The 23,774-nt window shown below is 45.3% G+C and overlaps 1 protein-coding gene across 1 annotated transcript in view; it reads left to right on the top strand.

Annotated features, from left to right (window-relative positions):
• The window catches only part of LOC133115135 (C-type mannose receptor 2-like), a 52,180-nt gene that overhangs the window by 11,858 nt on the left and 16,548 nt on the right, over window positions 1-23,774 (top strand). The window contains 10 exon segments of the mRNA XM_061224884.1: window positions 1,600-1,998; window positions 6,759-6,932; window positions 8,065-8,229; window positions 9,110-9,223; window positions 9,658-9,801; window positions 10,591-10,782; window positions 14,587-14,741; window positions 15,504-15,608; window positions 20,918-21,033; window positions 22,963-23,111. Coding sequence (XP_061080868.1) covers window positions 1,600-1,998; window positions 6,759-6,932; window positions 8,065-8,229; window positions 9,110-9,223; window positions 9,658-9,801; window positions 10,591-10,782; window positions 14,587-14,741; window positions 15,504-15,608; window positions 20,918-21,033; window positions 22,963-23,111 — 1,713 coding nt within the window.

Here is a 23,774-nt window from a genome sequence, read left to right as displayed (position 1 = left end):
TTCCCAAAAAATGCTCTGACATAAAACCAGAGGCAGATACTTACCCTGCATTTTCTTGTTGTGCATGTGACTAGGCATGTGACACAAATGAGCATGAGCAGTGAGCAAAACTATTCCACTTCCTGGTTACCCGTGGGACGGAGGTTTTCCCCATAGGTTTATTGGCATTGTTGGCTCTATATATTATATACTCTCAGGCAGAGACAAGCAGAGCATGCCAGAGATTATCGTTGGATAATAATCAAAATCGATCGTTTAATCTTTAAGTCATGAAACATATGTATATTTTTTTTATTTTGCTTCAAAATGCGGGACATCATCTCAATATGTTGGACGTGGAACGAAGGGTCAAAACGCTGTGTTGTGCAACATAAAGCAGAACATCTGGTCACCCTAAGGGGCTGTGTAGAAAAAGTGCTGTAATTTCTACATCATGAAACCAAAATGTATAAAATTACCCTTTAATAAAAAGCTAAAAATCTGCACTTTAGCCATTTACCAATCTAAAAATATGCAGTGCAGACCCAAATCAAGAAATAATATGTTGTTGTCCTGAATGTTCTCACTGGGTAGTGTACCTATGAGAGACGAACAAAGTAGAAGTTCAGACCTACAAACCATAATTGTTACGGACAAGCTAGTCAACTAAACCTGCCTGTTCTTCAGTCATTTCTACATAGGTTTATTAAAGCCCATCCACCCACTCACTACAACAGAATGAGCTCTCCCTTTTCTATTTTTCTGTAAAGCCATTTTGGCTGGAATTTATATTTATTACTAGCTGGTGTAGCTGAAGCGTGACAAAATATACTGCAGCTGTAGCCTTGCTGTAATTTTGCCCCATTAACTTCTCACCACTGTTCTACTACACATTCACATGGCCATGTTTTCCTTCTGTAGCCAGACCACACCATCTCCCCATGGGAAAGGTCATTTCAGGACATGCATTTACAATGTAAATACCCAGGCTTGAAATAACACACACGTGTGTTAACTTCCTGCAAAAAACGGCCCTGCCGACAAAACTTAAAAATTTATGATATAACATTTGAATTATGTTAAGGACATTGTCCCATTTGTAAATGCTATGGTGTCCTTCAGTGGCACGTGCTGACGCATTAGGCCTTAGGATCCTGTGCATTTTTGAGCAAAATTTAACACTCATTTGTGTGGTTTCTTTTTATAGACTAATTCCTGTGCCCCCTCTTTCTCCCCTCTCTCTCTCTCTCCCTCTCTCACTGTCTCTCTCCCCTCTCTCTCTGTCCCCCCTTCTCTCTCTCTCCCTTTCTCTCCCTCTCTCTTTCTCTCTCTCCCTCTCCCTCTCCCTCTCTCTCTCCCTTTCTCTCCCTCTCTCTCTCCCTCCCTCTCCCTCTCCCTCTCCCTCCCTCTGCCTCTCTCTCTCTCTCTCCCTCTCCCTTTCTCTGTCCCCCGTCTCTCCCTCTCTCACTGTCTCTCTCCCCTCTCTCTCTCTGTCCCCCCTTCTCTCCCTCTCCCTCTCTCTCCCTCTCTCTCTCATTCCCTCTCTCTCTCCCTCTCTCTCCCTCCCTCTCCCTCTCTCTCTCTCTCCCTCTCCCTCTCTCTCTCTCTCTCTCTCTGCAGAGCCCACAGACCCAGGAGCGTTTGCGTTCTTTAGCGAGGAGGCGCAGGGCTGCCTGGGGGTGGAGGGCACCTCCCTGCGGTTGCCGGGGCGCTGCGATCAGAGCGCCCAGCAGTGGAAGTTCGGGTCCCGCGGGCGCCTGTTCAACCTGGGCTCCTCCCTGTGCCTGGTCCAAGTGCCGGGCAACGAGAGCGGGAAGCCCACCCTGGAGCTGTTCCACTGCAACCAGGAGCCCGCCCGCTCACACGCCAGCTGGCACTGCAAGCAGGTCCTGGAGAGCCTCAGCACCCACCTGGCCCTGCCCACCAACAGCACCCTCGGTCCAGCTCGTGCCCCCACACAAGCCCCGCGCTGGAGGCTCTACGGTGACCAGCAGGACCTGTGCACCATGGCCTATCACGGTAAGCCACCACACACCAGGGCTGCGAAATATGCAAGGTTTGATAAAGTTGTTGAATATTGCGATGACGATATGACTTGTGATGAATAAACAAATATTGAAGTGTGCTTCGTTCCAATGTCTTTCTGCTTTAGGTACTGTACACTGCTAACATAGACCCCAGACAATGGATAGTCTATGCCCACTGAATAAAAACAGTTACATTTCCAATGAACAGCAAATCAATTTAATTGATTTAACTTGGTGGTAAGTTACAGTTGCATCGTCTGTGGTAGACTATCATATCTTTGTTATATAGACAGCTAGTTACGTAGCCAAATACCTTGCTTGCTCACAATATAGTTGGTTAGCTAAAATAAAAACTTAAATGACAATTTACTTAAAGACAAAAATATAAATAGTGTTGTGTAGCGCACCAAAGTCAAGATTTCATAAAGTCACCTCTTCGGCAAACATTTTCTTACTAGAACACTGTGAAAAGACAGCAGGCTCTGTTGTGTTTGTCACTGTCAACTTTCTAAAACACTGGACTGTATAATAACGCTTGATATTACGCGTTATATTCATAGACTGCGGGAAGCATAAACAGTGTTGTGGTTTGAGGTTAGGAGTTAGGAGTTCAAAATTACCTATTGTACCTTTAACTGAACATCAATTTAAACATATTCATTGCAGTTCAAGCAGTCTTTTGCGACGTGTTTATTGCGCATGTTCATATCGTGATGATGATAAATATACGATATATTCTGCGGCCCTAAGTTTCACCAGAACATTTGTCTCCCAGACAAATGCTTGTCCAGCTGGGATTTCTGCCGTTTTGTCCCGGTAGACTAGAAGACCAGTAATGGGTTCTTACTGCTGGGTGGCTCATTTTATTAAGGCACCCCATGGTCTTGGATTGGATCCGGCCCTTGGAGCTCCTGTGGCAGGTACTGTAGCTCCATAGGGTAACTCGCGAGTGCCGATTGCGCCACCCAGGGTATGGAAGGGTCTGTCGGTTAGGGGTCTGCTCTCCTCACTCACTGGCGACCTCAACTGGTCCCATGGACTACATGTCGAAAGTTGCAAAAGAAAGGTCTTCCTCAGACTCCACTCTATGCACGCTTGGCCATAGTCTTGCTTATACCACCTGTTTCGGAGGAGAAGCGGGGGTGTCTACACTCTCCCAAATAGGCAGCAGGGCTTCAATACGAAGCCGGTTGCTGTGGCAGGTAATAGGACATTCCAACTTAGGGATTTGGTTCACTCTCGCAGTGGGTGCTAGGTTTACCAAATTTATTTTTAAACATTACAATGACGCTTTCCCACGCTATCAAGCGGCACCAAGCAGGATGTCTGCTCCCCTCAAGGCAGTGATGTGCTAGACTCACTCCAGCGAATACTGTGGGTCTTATTTTTAAAGGCTCCAGTGAATATTGTGGGTGTATAGCTAGCAGTCAGTTTTTAAAGTAAACATATTATTTTGGTGTAACAACTGAAATATCAGGCTGTAGCTAAAACAAAGTCACATGAAACAAAGTGTTGCATCACATCTCGTGGGTGTCGCTAGATGCTAACTTTGATTGCCACAATGTTTACCTGCTACCAAAAAAGCTGAATAAATAAATACATTCAGATGAGATTGTCTACTCATGTACAATACAAAATAGTTTCAAGGGCATAGTATTTTGTTACTATTTAAACATGCAAGTTTGTATCATTTAATTTTTTTACTGGCTAAAGACAAAGACTCTTGCATTCATCAACAAGAAACTATGTTTTTATCATTGCATATCTCTGCATTCATATTGCAGATAACACATTCACTCAGTGCTACAGGACAGCATCGACTTTGCTATTGGCTGTCTGGTCTGCCTGTTATAAATGGGATATCCCCCATGGCAAGGCCCACTGTATTCTTCTGCTTTCCGAGCTTTCATTTTCCTCTCTCTCAGCCAAACGCACAAAGTCAACACGGACTGAGAAAAAGAAATACCACCGACATTAGTCATGAGCTCTGCAGACTCTGAAAGGGCCATTTTGTTATCATTTCCTCTCGCTTTGCTTGTTTTTACTCTTGGGTGCCATGTTGGGGCATCCTGTACATGTCCTGTGGCTGAGGTACTGGGACTGGGACCCGGAAGGTTGGTGGATCGAGCCCCGGTGGAGCCACAGCAAGATCCGCACAGCTGTTGCTCCGCACTGTTCTTAACCCTGCATTGCTCCAGATGGGATTGTCCCCCCACTTAGTCTAATCAACTAGAAGTCCATCCATTATCCTAAACCCGCTTATCCTGAACAGGGTCACAGGGGGGCTGGAGCCTATCCCAGCATACATTGGGCGAAAGGCAGGAATACACCCTGGACAGGTCGCCAGTCCATCGCAGGGCACACACACCATTCACTCCCACACTCATACACTCATACCTACGGGCAATTTAGACTCTCCAATCAGCCTAACCTGCATGTCTTTGGACTGTGGGAGGAAACCAGAGTACCCGGAGGAAACCCACGCAGACACGGGGAGAACATGCAAACTCCGCACAGAGAGGCCCCGGCCGACGGGGATTCCAACCCAGGACCTCCTTGCTGTGAGGCGGCAGTGCTACCCACTGCACCATCCGTGCCACCCTTCAACTAGAAGTCACTTTGGATAAAAGCGTCAGCTAAATCGCAAAGTATTTATGTGGTGACACCGCTCACTTCTCGCCCCCTGTGCTGGTGTCCTGTGCTGTACCAGTGCAGTCATTTTCTTCCTCAGTAGTCTTTGCTTCCCCCTCTCTGGTTGGGAGGAATGTAATTGACGCTTAGCCCTTCTTCAAGCTGTGGAGCTCCGTCCCAGGCTCAAAACCTGCTTAATAAAAACAACAGGGCCATTTCAGGGCCACCGTCCAGGATCCAGGAGGAAAAAGAAATGTTTAAATTTTTTCATGGATGACAAAAGCATGTTGCACTGAAAATATTTTAAAATATACACTCAGTGAGCACTTTATTAGGTATTTATTCTGTTCTGCATACCACTGTTGTAATGTGTGGTTATTTGCGTAACTGTCACCTTCCTGTCAGCTTTCACCAGTCTGGACTTTCTCCTCTGATGTCGCTCAGTAACAAGGCATTTCTGCCTGCAGAAGTGCTGCTCAATGGATTTTATTTTTGCACCATTCTTTGGAAACTCATTGCAATACGTGCATACAGTCATGTAGATGCCACAGAATTGGCTGATTAGATAATAGCATGAATAAGTAGGTTTAATAAAGTAAAAGTACAAAAATCTAGTAAAAATAAAGTAAAGTAATAAAGTACAAATGCTCCTAATAAAGTGCTCAGTGAGTGTATATTTTATATAATTTAAACCGAATGCCCCTTATGTTAAGAGAAATACTGTACAGAGCTCAGGGAAGCCAAAATGGACTATCCTCGTTTGAGGACGATAATGACAGTGAGAGAGGGAGAAAGAGAGGGGAGAGAGAGAGACAGTGAGAGAGGGAGAGAGTGGGAGAGAGAGAGGGAGAGGGGTGTAAGAGACAGAGAGGGAAAGAAAGGAGGATAACGTAGTGTGACTGGGGAGAGTGCGGTCCAGCTTGGTATTTCCTAATTATTAAATCAGGTGTTGAAACGAAGGCCAACATCATTTTTTACTACGTATATTACACATAAAGTAAAGGGCCAAAGAAAAGAGATACTATGGCATGAAGCCTATTTTATTCACTTGTGAATTAACATTCTTTTATTCTGAGGGTTCTTATACTGTCTTTTGGATACCACTGTGCTTACATCAGCATTATACTGTACCAATGACATTTTAACCAATGCACTCATTTTGAGGGCTGCCAGATCAGAAGTGCACTTCAAATGAATATCCATGCAGAACTAACAGTCCTCCAGCCTTAGAAATGAAATGGTCTACTCTGCATCAAAATTCAATTAGATTATTTTACTAAAGTAAATTTCATCTTCGTCTTGTGGCTTAGCACTTTACTGCACAGTGAATGCATCAGGTATTCTGAGTTAAATGAGATATTTCTAATCATTCTCAGTCTAAATAAACTTATTTTTCAATAAATCCTTCAGTAGCATAAAATTACTTCACCCTCATATTGTGTTAAGATTGTATGACTGCTTTTATGTTTGGGGTCAAATTTTCCCCAACATTTTCAATTTACACAAAATTATTGTAATTGTTTTGCAATTGTTTTGTGTGTCGCCTTCTTACTGTCTCCTAAATGACTACCCTTTTATCCAAAATTTGAAACATTTGTGAGAAACATCTCGTTTCAGAGCCTAAGGAACAGTCAGTGAAAGTTGGGCACCTGTTTGGCAAAGTGCCTCCAGAATCATCTGCAAAGAAATCTGAGAAAATGTTTTACATTTTCATTTTATACAGTTACAGAGGGTCAAAATAACACTGCACAACACATTTGTATGCCAAGTTTGTACAGGAGTTCACATAGCATCATGTTTATTGCATTTTTACAATTTAATCCCACCTAATTAGAAAATTTAAAGAATATAAAAAGAGTCAATATGAAAAAGGGTTAACTGGTTTTTAAGAGATGTCAAACACTGAGTGGGGTCAAATAGACCCCAAACATAATAGGATGGTTGAAAAAAAAGGTTAACTGTTTTTTTAGAGCTGTCAAACACTGAATGGGGTCAAATTGACCCCAAACATAATAGGAAGATTAAACAGGCGAATGAATTGCTGTGTAAATATGAAAACTGGGCGGTTAGACCACTCCGGGGGATTAGCGGGATGAACCGCAACCCTGTTTCTCTCCGCAGAGACCTACACCATCCAGGGGAACTCCAACGGGCGGCCGTGCCACTTCCCCTTCCTGTACGACGATCGCTGGTTCCACGGCTGCTCCGGCGTGGGTCGGGAGGACGGACACCTCTGGTGTGCCACCACCCTGGACTACGACAAGGACCAGCGCTGGGGCTTCTGCCCGGTCAAGAGTGCGCGCCCCACTGCCTTACGTTACATCCTGTTATATTTTTAAATGAAATCTCCCATCATTCTGTTATGTTGCTGCATGAAGTCAAACTTGCATTGTATTTTGTTCATTCGATTGTGTTACATTGCATTACATCTCATTACATTGTAGTGTGTCTCATTATGTTACGTTCCTGTTTTGTGTTAAGATAAATGTTATTGTGTCACATTACATCCTGTTATATTTTGTTAAGTTGCATAATATTACGTAGTATATCATACTTCCAATACTAGGAGTTATTACATAAACATACAGCATAGTTGGCACAAAATGATGATTGAGGTTGTCATGCTTTTAAATAGCAAATGCATTTGAGAGTACTCTGTGAAATGTAGCAGGGGTGTTCAGTGTGGAATTAACAGTGAATTCTAAGTATTTATTCTGCCATTAATACCACAGCCTCACCCTCCTCTCACACCCCCACTCTACCCTAACCTAACCCCTCCTAACACTGACGATCTTGGAAGAGCAGGACAGTATTGCTCACTCTTAACCCTGGAGAGCGGCAGGGTGTTCTGCTCTTTGTTTTCACCTTAAACCAAAAACCAGTTCAGACCCCAGAAACAAGGTGAGGTGAGTTAATGTGGAATCAAAAATGCTTAACTTGGTGGTGTACGTGCCGCCTAACTACAGAAACCAGCTGGCCCTCCGGCTCCCCAGGGGTAAGAGCAAAAAGCATTGTAGCCCAATCACACAGGGGAACTTTTTTAACATATCATTTACTGTCTATTGTTTTCTTCCATTGACTTTCTTAACTGTTATGTCATGCTATGTTCTCCGACTTTCATTCATCTGTATGTTCTGTCGCTACCTCTCTTGCTCATTCATTCTCTACCCCCTCTTTCTGTCGCTCTCCCTTACTTTCTTTCATTCTCACCCCCTCTCCTTTTCAATTTCTCTCCCCCTTTCTCTATCTTTTTCACTCTCCACCTCTCCTTCTCTTTCTCATTCTCCCCCCCTCATTTATCTCTCCCTCTCTCTTTCCTCTCCACCTCTTTACTTCTCTCTTTCATTCCCCCTCTCCCCCTCTTTACTCTCCTTCATCCTCCTCTTGGCCACCATACTCCATGCCCCCCCCCCCCCTCCCTCCTCAGCCAAGAACTGTGAGACATTCTGGGACATAGACACGCTAACTGGCACCTGCTATCAGTTCAACTTCCAGTCCACTCTCTCTTGGAACGAGGCGCGTATCAGCTGCCAACAGCAGGGGGCAGACCTGCTCAGCATCACCGAGCTGCACGAGCAGAGCTACATCAACGGTGAGGGGGAGATTCATGCAATGGCGGCCATTTTGTGCCTGAATGCTCACCACACAGCTGAGCACAGGCTCACACACATATAGTCATACATACAAAGACCCACATACCCATGGTGTGCTTGTTCACCTCAGAAACACTCTCTAAAGGTGTGTAACATGGTTAGCTCAGCTAGTTCGCTAGTAAGCACGGATCGTGCAGTGAAAGTGAAGGCTGGTAGCAGGTTACCGTGACAACACTCCCCGATGACGTAACCCTCAAATTCAAAAGAACGTTGTTGCCCTCGGCTAGTGGCGAGTTCGTCTTTAGCTGACTGGTAACGCGTTCGTTCAACAAATAATTTGGTACAAGTGAGAGGCCGGGGTTCAAATCCCACCTCGGACTCACCCTCGGATTTACCCTGAAAGCACAATAACCTGCTGAAAAAAACAGCTCAGGCTAGGTCTTGAAACAGCTGGTTGCTGGGTGACCTGTTCAGACCAGCTCCCAGTTTGACCAGCTCAAGCTAAGTTTTGAAACAGCTGGTAGCTGGTTGACCAGACATCTACCAGCTGGTTGACCAGCTCATACCCAGCTAGACAAGCATTATGACCAGCTTAACCAGCTTAATTCTTAAACTGGTCAAACGGGCATAGCTGGATTTTACAGTAGGGTAATGATCTATTTGATTTCTAATAAGTGCCTTTCATGAGAAAGAATTAATACAAATGAATGATGTATTCCTGGCTAGGGGTCCAAACAGCAACTTATAGGAACTTTGAGTGCAGCTACACACAGTTCTATCTTTTTGTGGTCTGCCCTTTTGAGGAATAACCGTTGAATCCGTCGGTGCGGCTGTGTGGCTGTGTGGGTGAGTAGCTGATCACGTGACCTCTGCTTGCAGGCCTGCTGACAGGGTACAGCTCCACCCTGTGGATCGGCCTCAATGACCTGGACATCAACGGCGGCTGGCAGTGGGCTGACTCTGCCCCTGTTAAGTTCCTGCACTGGGAGCCTGGTGAGAGAGCCAACAGCCTATAGCCTAGCCTGTTGAGAGAGCCAATAACCTATAGCCTAGCCTGGTGAGAGAGCCAATAGCCTATAGCCTAGCCTGGTGAGAGAGCCTATAGCTGATAATCTACCCGGGTGAGAGAGCCTGTAGCCTAGTGGCTAACGTGCTAGACTGGGACCTGGAAGGTTACTGGTTCAAGCCATAGTGTAGCCACAATGAGATCAGTGCAGCTCTTGGGCCCTTGAGCAAAGCCCTTAACCCCACATTGCTGCAAGGGGGATTGGTCCCTGCTTAGTCTAATCAACTGTAAGTCGCTTTGGAGAAAAGCGTCAGCTAAACAACTGTAGTGTGATGTACAGAACCACACTGCCCCCTACAGGCTGCGGCAAGGACAGCTCCTCTGCGCTCTGACGGCTCCCTCTGACTCCTCCCCCCTGCAGATCAGCCCAATCACGCGGAGGAGGAGAACTGCGGCGTGATCCGGACCGAGGCTATGGGCCGCTGGCAGAACCGCGACTGCTCCATGGCCCTGCCCTACGTCTGCAAGAGGAGGCCCAACGCCACCCTGGACCCCTTCACCACTGGTCAGCCCCCCCCCCCCCCTTTAACCACCAGTCATCCACCCCTCTCACCTAATGGGTTTGAATTCCGGCCGGCCAGGTCCTCTCTGCGCAGAGCTTGCATGGCCTCCCCGTGTGCGCATTTGTTAGTGTTCGGTTAGGTGTGCCCCTGCCGTTTCCCTTGACCAAATCACTGGTGTCAGAACTGGTCGGTCCCGGGGTGCTGCTCCTAAGTCATGAGGATGGGTCCAATGCAGAGGACAAATTACCCCACGGGGTCTTTTTCCCTCTATTCATGCTCACACATATCATTCTTCCTGATGTTAGACCCAAAATGCCTATTTGACTTTATTGCTGAACATTATCTCCTGCTGTCAGCGCAAAAGTTCTCGTAATTTTTACAGTCACGCAGTCTTAATGTGTGTGCTAAATTCATAATCAACTCCTCTGTCTCTGGTTGTGATAGGACCTGATAATCTCCATTTCCTGATTAATAATTGTGTGGGTGTGCATGTGTGTGTGTGTGTATGTGTGTATGTGTGTGTGTGTGTATGCGTGTGTGTCTGTATGTGTGTATGCGTGTGTGTGTGTTTATGTGTGTGTATGCGTGTGTATGCGTGTGTGTATGCGTGTGTGTTTATGTGTGTGTGTGTGTGTTTATGTGTGTGTTCATGTGTGTGTATGTGTGTGTGCGGTGTGTGTGTGAGAGTGTTTGTGTGTGTGTGTGTTTGTGTGTGTGTGTGTGTTTGTGTATGCGCCTGTGTGTTTGTGTATGCGTGTGTGTGTTTGTGTGTGTGTATCTGTGTTCCTCAGACTCCTGGGTGGACGATAAGCAGAGGGACTGTGGCGGGGGCTGGCTCTCCTTCCAGGCCGGCTGCTACAGACTGACGGAGGAGAGGAAGGACTGGGCCGACGCACAGAGAACCTGCCAGAAAATGGAGGCAAACCTGGTCAGCATCCACACCCTGCCGGAGCTGGAGTTTGTCATCAAGAACCTGAAGAGAGGTGAGAATGAGGGAGCCATAGGGCCCTGAAATACCTCTCACTGCAGGTACCCTGGTACCCTGCTTAAACCAGCATTTACTACTCTATACAATACACTCACAGAGCACTTTATTAGGAACAGTTGTACTTTATTACACCTACTTATTCATGCATACAATCATGTAGTCTGGAGTTTCAGTTATTGTTCACATCAACCATCAGAATGGGGAAAAAATGTGATCTAAGTGAATGATTGTTGGTGGCAGACTTTGATCTCCTGGGATTTTCACACACACTAGGCTCTATTGTTTGCAGAGAATGGTGCAAAAAAACAAACAAAAAAATCCAGTGAGCAGAAGTTCTGCAGACAGAAATGTTTTGTTTATGAGAGACAGGAGGAGGAGAATGGCCAGGCTGGTCAAAGCTGACAGGAAGGTGACAGTAATGCAAATAACCACACATTACAACAGCTAACCTAAAGCCATGTTCAATTTCACTAACCCAATTGGCTATTGTACATCTCACTTAACACTGTGTGATAAAGGCATCGAGTGAGATCAATCATAATGCTTTTGGTTTAGTCTACAAAATGACTCCATTAATAAAATGCATTGTACTTGACAATTGTGGGAATGGAAGTGGTAGCCTTTCAGTTATTTCAGTCCACAAAGTGAGTACACACAGGACTGTGAGCTTATTCATTCAGCCAGATTTGGTTTTGTTTTGAACCTGCCATCTGTTGAGCAGGAAGTTTGCTTGCAACATGCATTGGGAAACATTGTCATGGGGACAGTTCTCAAACTGGTTACAGAGATAGCATTGCATGGTGCTGAAGAATGTGGGTACAGTATGATAGGTGACATTAGTTTAATTATGTTCCCTCTCAAATTATGTTTTCATGCTATTGAATATACTGTTTTTTGCTAATTTCTCATGTACTGTACACTGATGGGTCAGCATTTTTAAAAATAATTTCTTCATGAAAGTTTCCTGAAGGAAGAACTGTACAGTTATGCTAGGAATACAATAACACCCCACACAGTTCAGAATACAGGTGTGCAAAACAATATGTCAGGAGAGGAGAAAGGGGTAAATAATTGGGATGCATATGCTTATGCCAAAATATAATGCCCTTGTGGGCCCTATATTTACAGTCAGGTCCTTAAATATCAACACAATTCTCATCTTTTTGGCTCTATACACCACCACAATGGATTTGAAATGAAACAAACAAGATGTGCATTAACTGCAGACTTTCAGGCTTTAATTTGAGGGTATTCACATCCAAATCAGGTGAACGGTGTAGGAATTACAACAGTTTCTATATGTGCCTCCCACTTTTTAAGGGACCAAAAGTAATGGGACAAACTAACGATCCTAAATTCACTTTATAATACTTGGTTGCAAATCCTTTGCAGTCAATTACAGCCTCAATCTGGAACGCATAGACATCACCAGACGCTGGGTTTCATCCCTGGTGATGCTCTGCCAGGCCTCTACTGCAGCTGTCTTCAGTTCCTGCTTATTCTTGGGGCATTTTCCCTTCAGTTTTGTCTTCAGCAAGTGAAATGCATGTTCAATCGGATTCAGGTCAGGTGATTGACTTGGCCATTGCATAACATTCCACTTCTTTGCCTTAAAAAACTCTTTGGTTGCTTTCGCAGTATGCTTCGGGTCATTGTCCATCTGCACTGTGAAGCGCCGTCCAATGAGTTCTGAAGCATTTGGCTGAATATGAGCAGATAATATTGCCTGAAACACTTCAGAATTCATCCTGCTGCTTTTGTCAGCAGTCACATCATCAATAAATACAAGGGAACCAGTTCCATTGGCAGCCATACATGCCCACGCCATGACACTACCACCACCATGCTTCACTGATGAGGTGGTATGTTTTGGATCATGAGCAGTTCCTTTCCTTCTCCATACTCTTCTCTTCCCATCATTCTGGTACAAGTTGATCTTTGTCTCATCTGTCCATAGGATGTTGTTCCAGAACTGTAAAGGCTTTTTTAGATGTTGTTTGGCAAACTCTAATCCGGTCTTCCTGTTTTTGAGGCTCACCAATGGTTTACATCTTGTGCTGAACCCTCTGTATTCACTCTGGTGATGTCTTCTCTTGATTGTTGACTTTGACACACATACAGCTACCTCCTGGAGAGTGTTCTTGATCTGGCCAACTGTTGTGAAGGGGTTTTTCTTCACCAGGGAAATAATTATTCTGTCATCCACCACAGTTGTTTTCCGTGGTCTTCCAGGTCTTTTGGTGTTGCTTGGAACGTTCTTTCTTTTTAAGAATGTTCCAAACAGTAGATTTGGCCACACCTAATGTTTTTGCTATCTCTCTGGCGGGTTTGTTTTGATTTTTCAGCCTAATGATGGCTTGCTTCACTGATAGTGACAGCTCTTTGGATCTCATATTGAGAGTTGACAGCAACAGATTCCAAATGCAAATAGCACACTTGAAATTAACTCTAGACCTTTTATCTGCTCTTTGTAAATGAGATAATGAGGGAATAACACACACCTGGCCATGGAACCGCTGAGCAGCCAATTGTCCCATTACTTTTGGTCCCTTAAAAAGTGGGAGGCACAAATACAAACTGTTGTAATTCCTACACCGTTCACCTGATTTGGATGTAAATACCCTCAAATTAAAGCTGAAAGTCTGCAGTTAAAGCATATCTTGTTTGTTTAATTTCAAATCCATTGTGGTGGTGTATAGAGCCAAAAAGAGGAGAATTGTGTCGATGTCCCAATATTTATGGACCTGACTGTATATTGTGTTTTATATTTGAGTTGTCGTTGTCTTTTTTTTTTTTTTCATGTGCTGTAATATAACATTCTTTTTCTGGTAACAGTTAATATATTATGTTCACTTTGCTTTGAATACAGCTGAATAAAATAAATAATTGTTCCATGAGTACTGATATGTGGTACTCATTGCACTGGCAATAGACAGCTGGTACTAATTTCATTTGTATTCAATAACTTAATAATTGGCATGATTCAGTAAAAGTGAAATGGGTTAACTTGATATGTATGGGAGATCGGGGTCTGTTGTGACATGGGATCCATTGTTGCCTGATGTTTTTTCCCCGATCAGAAACCAGCTCGCCTGCTGTAAATCACATCACACACTCCCGTACACGTTCTCTTTCACCTCAGATTTCAACAGACCAGTTTCCTGTCAATGTCATGTTCAGAAAACATTCAGACCCCGTTCGACCCCGTTCTACCCTACTGTACTCAAGTCAAGTCAACTTTATGCATTCCTGAAAGTGCAATTATATTACATGTCATTTGGCTGATGCTTTCATCCAAAGCAACCTAAAGTTCATTTGCAAGAGACAATGCATGATTAAGGGCCTTGCTCAAGGGCCCAAGAGCTGGGTGGATCTTATTGTGGCTACACTGGGGATCGAACCACCGACCTCACGGGTCCCAGTCATGTACCTTAACCACTACGGTACAGGCACACCATTACATTACATTACATTATTGCCATTTGGCAGACACTCTTATCCAAGGCAACGTACAGTTGATTAGACTAAGCAGGAGACAATCCTCCCCTGGAGCAATGCAGGGTTAAGGGCCTTACTCAAGGGCCCAACGGCTGTGTGGATCTTATTGTGGCTACACTGGGATTAGAACCACCCACCTTGCGTGTCCCAGTCATTCACCTTAACCATTACGCTACAGGCCACACCAGTGAGCCTCAGACAGCTCACAGTGTGTACACAGCTCACACAAGTGTGTTCATTATTACATGCCATTTGAGCTCGACTTTCTTCCGGTGTTGCTTTCCTTCGATCTCGTGCGCAGACGTGGAGGAGCTGTGGATCGGACTTCACGACACCAAGGTGGACATGAGTTTCGAGTGGGCAGATCACACGCCCGTCATCTTCACCTACTGGCACCCGTTCGAGCCCAACAACTTCCAGGACGCCCAGGAGGACTGCGTCACCATCTGGGGGCCTGTGAGTGAACACCCGCTTCCAGAATATTCCCCCGCAGCACAGCTGTGCGTTACGTTCTGTTTTCTACATTCCTGGGAAGGGTCAAACTCTTTCAAGACCCAACGGATAAGCAGCTGTACTGGCGTAATTCAGGCAAAAATGTTTGTAGCATCTAAGAGCTCTCTAGAATGAAGCCAACTACAGCACAGTCCTGCCCAGCACTTGCTCTCTTGCTAATTTCCCGAATGTGGCTTCGTCCAATAATTTGTTAATGCCCTTTATCTTTTCTTTGGGGTAAGTACATAAATAAATACATTTCAAAGCTAAAAAACAGGTAAATCTTCAGTAAGAATGCCGAAGGATTCTTACTGTACTTAACAGTCGTTAAAATGTTTCCCAATATACAATGCTTTTCAAACGGGCACTGTACTGTAAGTGGCTTCAGTTCAGCCTGAACTCTTTCACCTTACTTTTGTATCTGAGAATTAGGATGGCCCGAGTCCAATGTTTCCTTGCAGTAATCCAGCTGCTGTGGAAGTCAGACATGTTAAGCCAAAACAACAACCAGAAATTTTGGCAAAAACATCTCTCAAATGAGGGTCATCTTCTTCTTGTTTTTGTTGGTTAATTGAAAGCACAGTTGATAAAATATGTAGTGTGGGATTTGTTTATTATCATACAAATAGTGCTTTGTCCGCGCCCTTACGTGCGTGAGAAACATGACTGTGGGGTAAGGTGGATGTACGCGATGGTCGTGTGGTTGTCCTGTGTTCTGCTGTGCAGGAGGGGCGATGGAATGACAGCCCCTGTAACTTCACCCTGCCCTCCGTCTGCAAGAAGCAGGCGCAGAAGACTGAGGGCCGAACGCAGGACCACGGCTGCAAACCGGTACCAACCTGCCCCACAACTGTCTCCCGCTATCCCTGTATCCCTGTCTCTCTGTCTCTCTGTCTCTATCCCTGTCTCTCTGTCTCTCTCTCTCTATCCCTGTCTCTCTGTCTCTCTCTCTCTATCCCTGTCTCTCTGTCTCTCTCTCTATCCCTGTCTCTCTGTCTCTCTCTCTATCCCTGTCTCTCTGTCTCTGTCTCTCTATCCCTGTCTCTCTGTCTCTCTCTCTATCCCTGTCTCTGTCTCTCTCTATCCCTGTCTCTGTCTCTCTCTATCCCTGTCTCTCTGTCTCTCTTTCTATCCCTGTCTCTGTCTCTCTCTCTATCCCTGTCTCTCTGGCACTCTCTCTCTATCCCTGTCTCTCTGTCTCTCTCTCTCTATTCCTATCTCTCTGTCTCTCTCTCTATCCCTCTCTCTGTCTCTCTCTCTCAATCCCTGTCTCTCTGTCTCTCTCTATTCCTATCTCTCTGTCTCTCTCTCTATCCCTATCTCTCTCTGTCTCTCTCTATCCATATCTGTCTATCTCTCTATCCATATTTCTCTCTTTCTCTCTCAATTTCAAATCAGTTCAATTCAAAAATGGTTTATTGGCTTGCCATATTTCAGTATGAACTTAATTAGGTATACACCTGTACACCAGCTAATTAATGCAAATATCTAATCAGCAAATCATGTGGCAGCAACTCAGTGCATAAAAGCATGCAGATATGGTCAACAGTTGTTGTTCTGAAAAAAACATTAGATTGTGGAAGAAAATGTGATCAAAGTGACTTTTAATATGGAATGATTGTTGGTGTTGGGTTGAGCATCTCAGAAACTGCTGATCTCCTGGGATTTTCACACACAGCAGCCTCAGGGAATGGTGAGCAGCAGTTCTATAAGTAAAAATGCCTTGTTAATGAGAGAGGTCAGAGGAGAACAGCCAGACTGTTTCAAGCAGGCAGGTAGGCAACAGTGACTCAAACAACCACATGACTACCTACCAAAGTGGTGACTGAGTCTATGTGTTGCCAAAGCTTTACACAACACATTACAATGTACAACTTCAGTGCAATATGGCTTGAATTATAAACAAATAAACACATGCACAAATACATGCAAATTCATAGACTAATAGTTATTCAATGAAGAATAGTATTTAAAGGTTGTGTATTAGTATTAGTAAGAATATTATTTAATACGGTAGCTACGTATTGCTTGGCCGAATTTTGGAAGCACCTATCCTCTCCCTGGAGAATTTGAATATGCCGTGATTTAAGTTTAGCGATTCTGTTTTGAATTTGGGGAATAGATTTTTATAGGAAGTGTAACTCTGTTTCTATCTGCTGTAAGTTGCAGTGTGAGCACAGCCCCTCTTCTCTGGGTAGAGTTGGCCTGTGTCAACCTATTTATTTTGCCAGGCTGTGCACATGGAGTCTGTACTTCAACAATGCTTTCCTAAGCTTGTGGTTTTTCTCTGTGGTCAGATAGTCTGCCACAGTGTATTCTCAGTTTCAGGCCAAATAACATGCCAATTTGCTGTGATGTTTTGTTTGAGTTTCCCAATAAGCAATACAATTTTGTTTTTTTGCAGTTGTTGTGTGAGTCAGTTGATTCTAATTGGTTTAATTGTAATGGGGCTGTTTTACACACTCCCACCCCACAACTCACTCACTCTCTCTCTCTCTTACTTTCTCTCTCTTTCTTTTCCTCTCTTTCTCTCTCTGTCTCCCTCTCTCTCTTTCCTCTCTTTCTCTCTCTGTCCCCCTCTCTCTTTCCTCTCTCTTTCTGTCTCTCCCCCTCTCTCTCTTTTCTCTGTCTCTCTCACTTCCTCTCTCTTTCTGTCTGTCTCCCTCTCTCTCTCTTTTCTCTAACTCTGTCCTCACAAAGACTCTGTTCAAACATTCAGCAGCATCATCCAGCCCCCCAGTCCAGCTGTGTACCGTTAACACGGGCACTCTGGCCTCATATGTGAAATATTTAGCACCCCCCCCCCCCCCTTTTTTTAAACATTTTTTTTCGACCGCCCCCTGTCCTTATTCAGTGGTGAGTTAGTGGGTGTGTGAGTCATCTCCACAGGCCTGGAGGTCTGTGGCCTCACCCACAGACACGCCCACACACTGCCCTGCTCCGCTCTGCGCCTATCTGGAAAACCCATCTCTCATTCCCCCCTTCCCTTCTTGCCCTTCTCCCTGGCTCTCTTTTTTCCTCTTCTCTCATCCTTATTTATTTATCGAAGCATTTCCCCCCAAGCTTCTTTCCTTCCTGCTCTCCATTCCCTCTAGGTTTCTGTTCCAATCATCCCTTTGTCTCTCGCTTTTCCTCGCTTGCCCAGAAAACAATCCGCTGTTGCCTGTTAATTCAGCCCCTGCATCTACAGTATGTGCCTTGTTTATTTGCACTTACGAAATGTGCTGTGTTCATTTGCACGTATAGTATGTGTCGGGTGTTTATTTGCTTCTATTTCTTGCATCCACAAAATATACCAGCTAAAATAACATTTAATGAAACTCTCAAAGGACATCTGATCACAAAAATAGCAGAAGAACCCTTTTGAATCCAGTCATGGTTTGAGACCCGTCTCAACCTCCTCCCTTTGGAGGTGGAGATTCAAGCCAGAGCAACCAGTGACCATAATGCATGATGCTGGTGAAAACCTGATCGATTGAGTTCTCTCGGCACTTGTTATCTGGCAATTTAAGCAGTTTGATCGCTGTCTCCTCGAGTAATGCCTCCTTCTCCTTCTTCTTCTTCTTTCGTATATCGTCAGATGGCCAACTCAGTGTCATACAGCCACGCCCTCGTCTCCGGTCCTAAGTCGAAAAGGCCAGCTTCTGAGGGTGGGCTGTATAGGGGGCAGCCGGTGATTATGTGCTCGGCAGTCTGTTCAGGCTCGCCACACTCACATGCCGCACTGTCCGATAGGCCCCACTTCTTCAGAGATGACTTGAAGCGTCCGACGCCAGAGCGCAGACGGTTCAGTGAGGTCCATAGATGGCGTGGCATGTCTTCTCCTTTTACACCGCCTCCTGGGTCCCGGATGTATCGTTGCATGCGGGAGGGCCCAGCCGTCTCCCACGTCTGTTTCCAGGATGCTGCCAGCCAGGCGTCTCTGGACAAGTCCTCAGGGATAGACTGTAGCATCTCCTGTGCTGCCTTGTTGTAGGGATGGCGAGACTTAAGCCTGCATGGTGGTGCCGGTGTTGTTGTGGCTTTGTGTAGGATGTGCCAGTCGTGCTTCTGGGCTTTTCTTGCCAGGGCGAGGGTAGCCGCATCCCGTCGGAGACTGGCTGGGGCGATTCCAGCTAGGACTGGCAGGTAGGACACAGGGGTGGGTTTCAGACAACCAGTAACTATACGGAGGGCGCTGTTGATGACCGTATCTACCTTGTTCACATGTGGACTTCTGCTCCAGGCTGGGGCACAGTATTCTGCTACGGGTAAGACCAGGGCTTGCGTGGATATGCGTAGGGTCTGGGGGGAAGCTCCCCAAGTCGAACCCGCCAGGCGGCGGATGAGCGAGACCCTTGCTGTTGTCTTGGCCTTCACTTCATCCAGGTGTTGCTTGTAGGACAGTGTCCGGTCCAAGCATACGCCGAGGTACTTGGGGGCTTGCTGGAACTCCAGGCGGTTGTTGCCAACATGCACGTCCAGTTCCCTTCTTGCTTCCCGATTGTTAAGGTGGTAAGCTGCAGACACTGTCTTGCCCATGCTGAGCTGAAGGTGCCACTTCTGGAGGTAGTCTGCCAGGATGCCCATGTCTCGGTTGAGGCCATCTTCCATCGCCTTCCATGTTGGGCGGCGAAGCATGATGGCCAAGTCGTCCGCATAGCCATACTTGGTAGATGTTGTATCTGGCAGGTCGTGAATGTATATGTTGAACAACATTGGTGAGAGGACGGAGCCTTGCGGGACACCGTTCTTCAACTTTCTGAGCCTGCTGGTCTGGCCATCGCTGGTCTGTAGGATGAAGCTACGGTTCGATAGCATCTCCATAATGAACCTCACCATGTGCCGGTCCGGGATTGTTTCAGATGTAGTCCACGGTGCCACACGGTGTCATAGGCGGCTGTCAGGTCCAGGAATACTACTCCAGCTTTTTCGTTATCCTGAAAGCTGTCCTCGATGTCCTGAGTGAGTAGCGTTACCTGATCCACTGTTGACCTGCCTCGGCGGAAGCCGGCTTGTTCCGGTGGGAGTTGTGGGTCCACCACTGGCTCGATGCGGCTGTGAATCAGCCTCTCCAGGATCTTATATGGGACACAGAGCAGAGAGATGGGCCTGTAGGACTTCGGGTCTTCGGCGGGTTTGTTCGGCTTTGGCAAGGCTATGACGGAAGCACGGCGCCAGGTCTTTGGGAGCTTGGACCTCCGGAAGCATGATGAGAAGAACGAGCATAGCCAGTAAGATGTTCTTTCACTTTGGTGTATGACAAACTCTGGGTGGATATTGTCTCGACCTGAAGACTTGCCCGGCTTCAGTTTGTTGATTGCTGCACTTAGTTCGGCTACTGTGAAGTCTCCTGAGAGGTTAGCATCGACGCTGGCTGCCTTGGAGAGAGACGATACCTCACACGAGGTCAATCGTGTGACGTTTCTGTCAGCATCAGGGAAGCGACCATTTTTCAGGAGCTGGGAAGCAATGGCATCTGCTGTCACTGGACACCTGCGGGGGGTTGTTTTTCTCCCTGAGAGCAGGTTGATGGTCTGCCACGCCTTCCGGCTAGAGTGGGTGAAGTCGATAGCTTCCACTACTTCAGTCCACCTGGCCCTTCGGGTGTCGTCCAGCTTCTGCAATAGGGTTGTTGCTGTTGCGTCCATTTCTTCCCTGGAGCTTGCCTGCTGGTGTTGGCGCAGCAGGCAGCTGCACTCCTCATCCCAGCCCGGGATGTAGTTCTTATTGTAGCCACGTGGGATGTTGTGCTTTGCTGCCCTGAGGAGGACTTCACAGTAGGCGGCGTATGCAGCATCCACATCAGCTGCTTCTGGGTCCAGGAGACCAGCAGTTCTTCTTTCCGTTTCCGCCATAAACTGCAGTTTCTGAGATACTCAATTGACCCCTTCTGGCACTAACAATCATTTCATGGTCATTTCTTCCACATTCTGACATTTGTTCTGAAAAACAGCTGAACCTCTTGACCATATCTGCATGCTTTTATGCATTGAGTTGCTGCCACATGATTTGCTGATTAGATATTTGCATTAATAAGCTGGTGTACAGATGTACCTAATAAAGTGATCACTGAGTGTACATCTCTCTATTCCTCATTGGTGATCCTCAACCAACTTTTTGGACTGCACCGTTTCTCTTTGCCGCTCTCTTCCTCTTAGGGCTGGAAGTGGCACAGCCCGTCTTGTTATTGGATAGGAGAAGATCAGGTGACCTTTCAGGAAGCGAGGAAGGTGTGCATGAGCCAGCAGGCCAGCCTGGTCACCATAACCAACAGGTGAGACCACAGCCCTTTGGAAGCTTTGATGAAATTAATGTATTTATCCCTGAGAAAAAACGTCCTATTGAGATTGACATTTGTTTTACAATTGGGGGTGGCCAAGAGAGCAGCATACCGTAAATCCTCAAATTGTGGCCTGGGTCTTTTATTTACTTAGGCTGCACAAAGCACAGGCCTTTATTTGGGGCAGGCTTGTATTCGAGGCAGGCCTTTATTTCTTATTAGGCTTCTGTTGTAGAATTTTATTCTTAGAAATAAAGTAAAAGGCGACACTTAAAGTGGGCCAACACTGTTCAACACTTCCTGTAACCGTTTTGAAAAGCAACTTGAGTAGCGAAACCATTAATGAAAGCCAAAACAGATGCGTCTTCAGAAAATACCAACTTGCCAGACACGCCTTCATGAACAATAACAAATTAGCGTAGATAACAGCAAGTTAAGGATCTTTTTTTCCTAAAGTGCGCTTTATTGTGAGACATGCGTTTCGTTTGGAGCAGCATACCGGTAGGCTATCAAAAGATTTTCGCTTTGGTTTGGGATTTAATTTACTTTTGGACTGTTTGATTCAATTGCTAAATGTTGGGACTGATGAAATCTGGGGGGTATTTGATGGTTCACTGTTAAGTTTTATGTAGTTGAAAGAGTGTCGGGATTTCCACCCGTTTGTTTATTGCGAGTGAAGGCAGCCGCTTTCATTCATTCATTGAACGTGCGCTGTGCTGTAAATACATGGAAACCTTATTGCGTAGCCAAGTAGCCTAAATTGAGTTAATTTTTAATTTTGCCTGATTTACTTTTTATTAAATTCGTAGGCTGGAATGCCTCGCGGCAACAATTGTGTTTAAATGTATACTGCTTCAGCTTTTGGCAAGCTACTCAGAAGGGGGCGGCAAGCGACTGGTAGCTTGAGAGCAACGTGTTGGAGACCCATGGTGTAGGACAACGACTTTTCATTGGCAGCAGTATTAAACCAACCAACAATATAAAATATTAAGAAGAGCTCTTATTTCATTGAGTTAAATCGAAACAATGTGTACTAGTGCTCATGGACTGATAGCCCTACTGGTAGGCAATATTACCCCGGCTTGTATTTGGGGGCCGGCCTTTATTTGTCGGAATCGATCACGCCCCCGGCTATTATCCGAGGCCCGGCTTCAAATAGAATCCCGGACACGATTTGAGGATTTACTGTATATAAAAACGAATACACAGGAATAAAAATGAAAATGCAGTAAAACCATTCCAGCAAAACACTCATTAGTTTATCTGACACTGGTTGGATAAAAATGGTTCCTAGAAAAACCCTGTCTTGTTCAAGTGTTCTTTGCTGGGCAAAATGGTTCTTTGTCTGGGAGCATTTGCACTTTACATCTACGATAGCATAAAGAGATAGCATGAAGAACTGGAGGATATCATAAAGTACTCTTTTATTCTGAGAATGTATGTGAAAACAGGTGCGGAAGCCACACAAAACCTCTCCGCACACAGATAAGAGGTGGATATAATGACAGTTCACTCATTGATTTATGTTACTGCATTTCTATTGACAATTCACCCTGTTCCATTCATCCTGTTGTCACTGTCATCCAGCTTTACAGTATGTTTTTTGGCAGTTTTGACATTAGCTTATTATTAAGTCATGGTTTAGCAGCTAATTTATATGTGACCTTATCTAGACACATCCAAGATCCAAAAGGAGGCTGTGTTTTCTCTGTATTTTTACTGTGTGTGCATTCTATGCATTGTATTTGAATTTAAATTGGCTGTAAAGGGCCTGGTAACCCTGGAAGAAAACTGGTCCACAAATCCATTTTCAGATATTATTATTTTTATCTGCTCAGAGAGGCCTTTGCTTATGGCTTGTGACGATGATCCAAATATGACTTTAATGAATCGCCATTAACCTCTGGGACCCGGTGGTGGCAGGTTTGAGCAGGCCTTCACCAGCAGCCTGATTCTGGGCCGGGTGAGCGATTTCTTCTGGACGGCCCTGCAGGACCTCGACAGTACCGGAAGCTTCCGCTGGCTCAGTGGAGATGAGGTTTCCTACACCAACTGGAACAGGGACCAGCCAGGTAGGCTGACAATCTGCAGGAGGATACTTAGTCTACCTGTTCATACCATAATATCTATCTCAGTGGTTGCCATTATGACTCATTATGGCTGTAATTCAGAAGCATGCAAGCCTTTTGTAATTTCATGACTACATTTTATTCGATTTGAATTAGACCGCGAAACTCTAAATTTCAACTATGAATTGTCCATAGACCTAACATGGGGGAGAGGCATGCTAACAATGAATGATGCTAATTAAACATTCTATTGTTAAGTGGGCATGAGAATCGTAATCACGAGCAGGCAGGAGATGACATCGACTAGTAGGCTAGTACTGTCCACGTTACACAGTAGCTCTAGCGCAATGTAACCGCTAGCTCTAACATATCATTATCATCACAGCAGTGGTTATAGGACCTCAGTGCTAAACTCTCTGGGAATTGGGCTTGTAACTTTGTAATGTAATTGTAATGTACAGACTGGACTGGTCAATTGAACATGGTATGACCCCAAAAGTGGCATATGCAATATCACCCAAAGATATGCAGATGTTTTGTATTTGGAGAAGTTTGGGGACAATTGAGGACATCTGGGTGCAGTTTTGGGAAAACATCAAGTCTATGCACAAACGTAAAGTGGGTTTGTCCTTGACTTAGAAATGGAGATATTCCGTGCTAAACTAT

This window comes from Conger conger, chromosome 16 (genome assembly GCF_963514075.1).
Source record: "Conger conger chromosome 16, fConCon1.1, whole genome shotgun sequence".
Taxonomy (NCBI): domain Eukaryota; kingdom Metazoa; phylum Chordata; class Actinopteri; order Anguilliformes; family Congridae; genus Conger; species Conger conger.
Note: the sequence above shows the minus strand (reverse complement) of the source record. Positions and strands in the feature narration are given on the sequence as shown.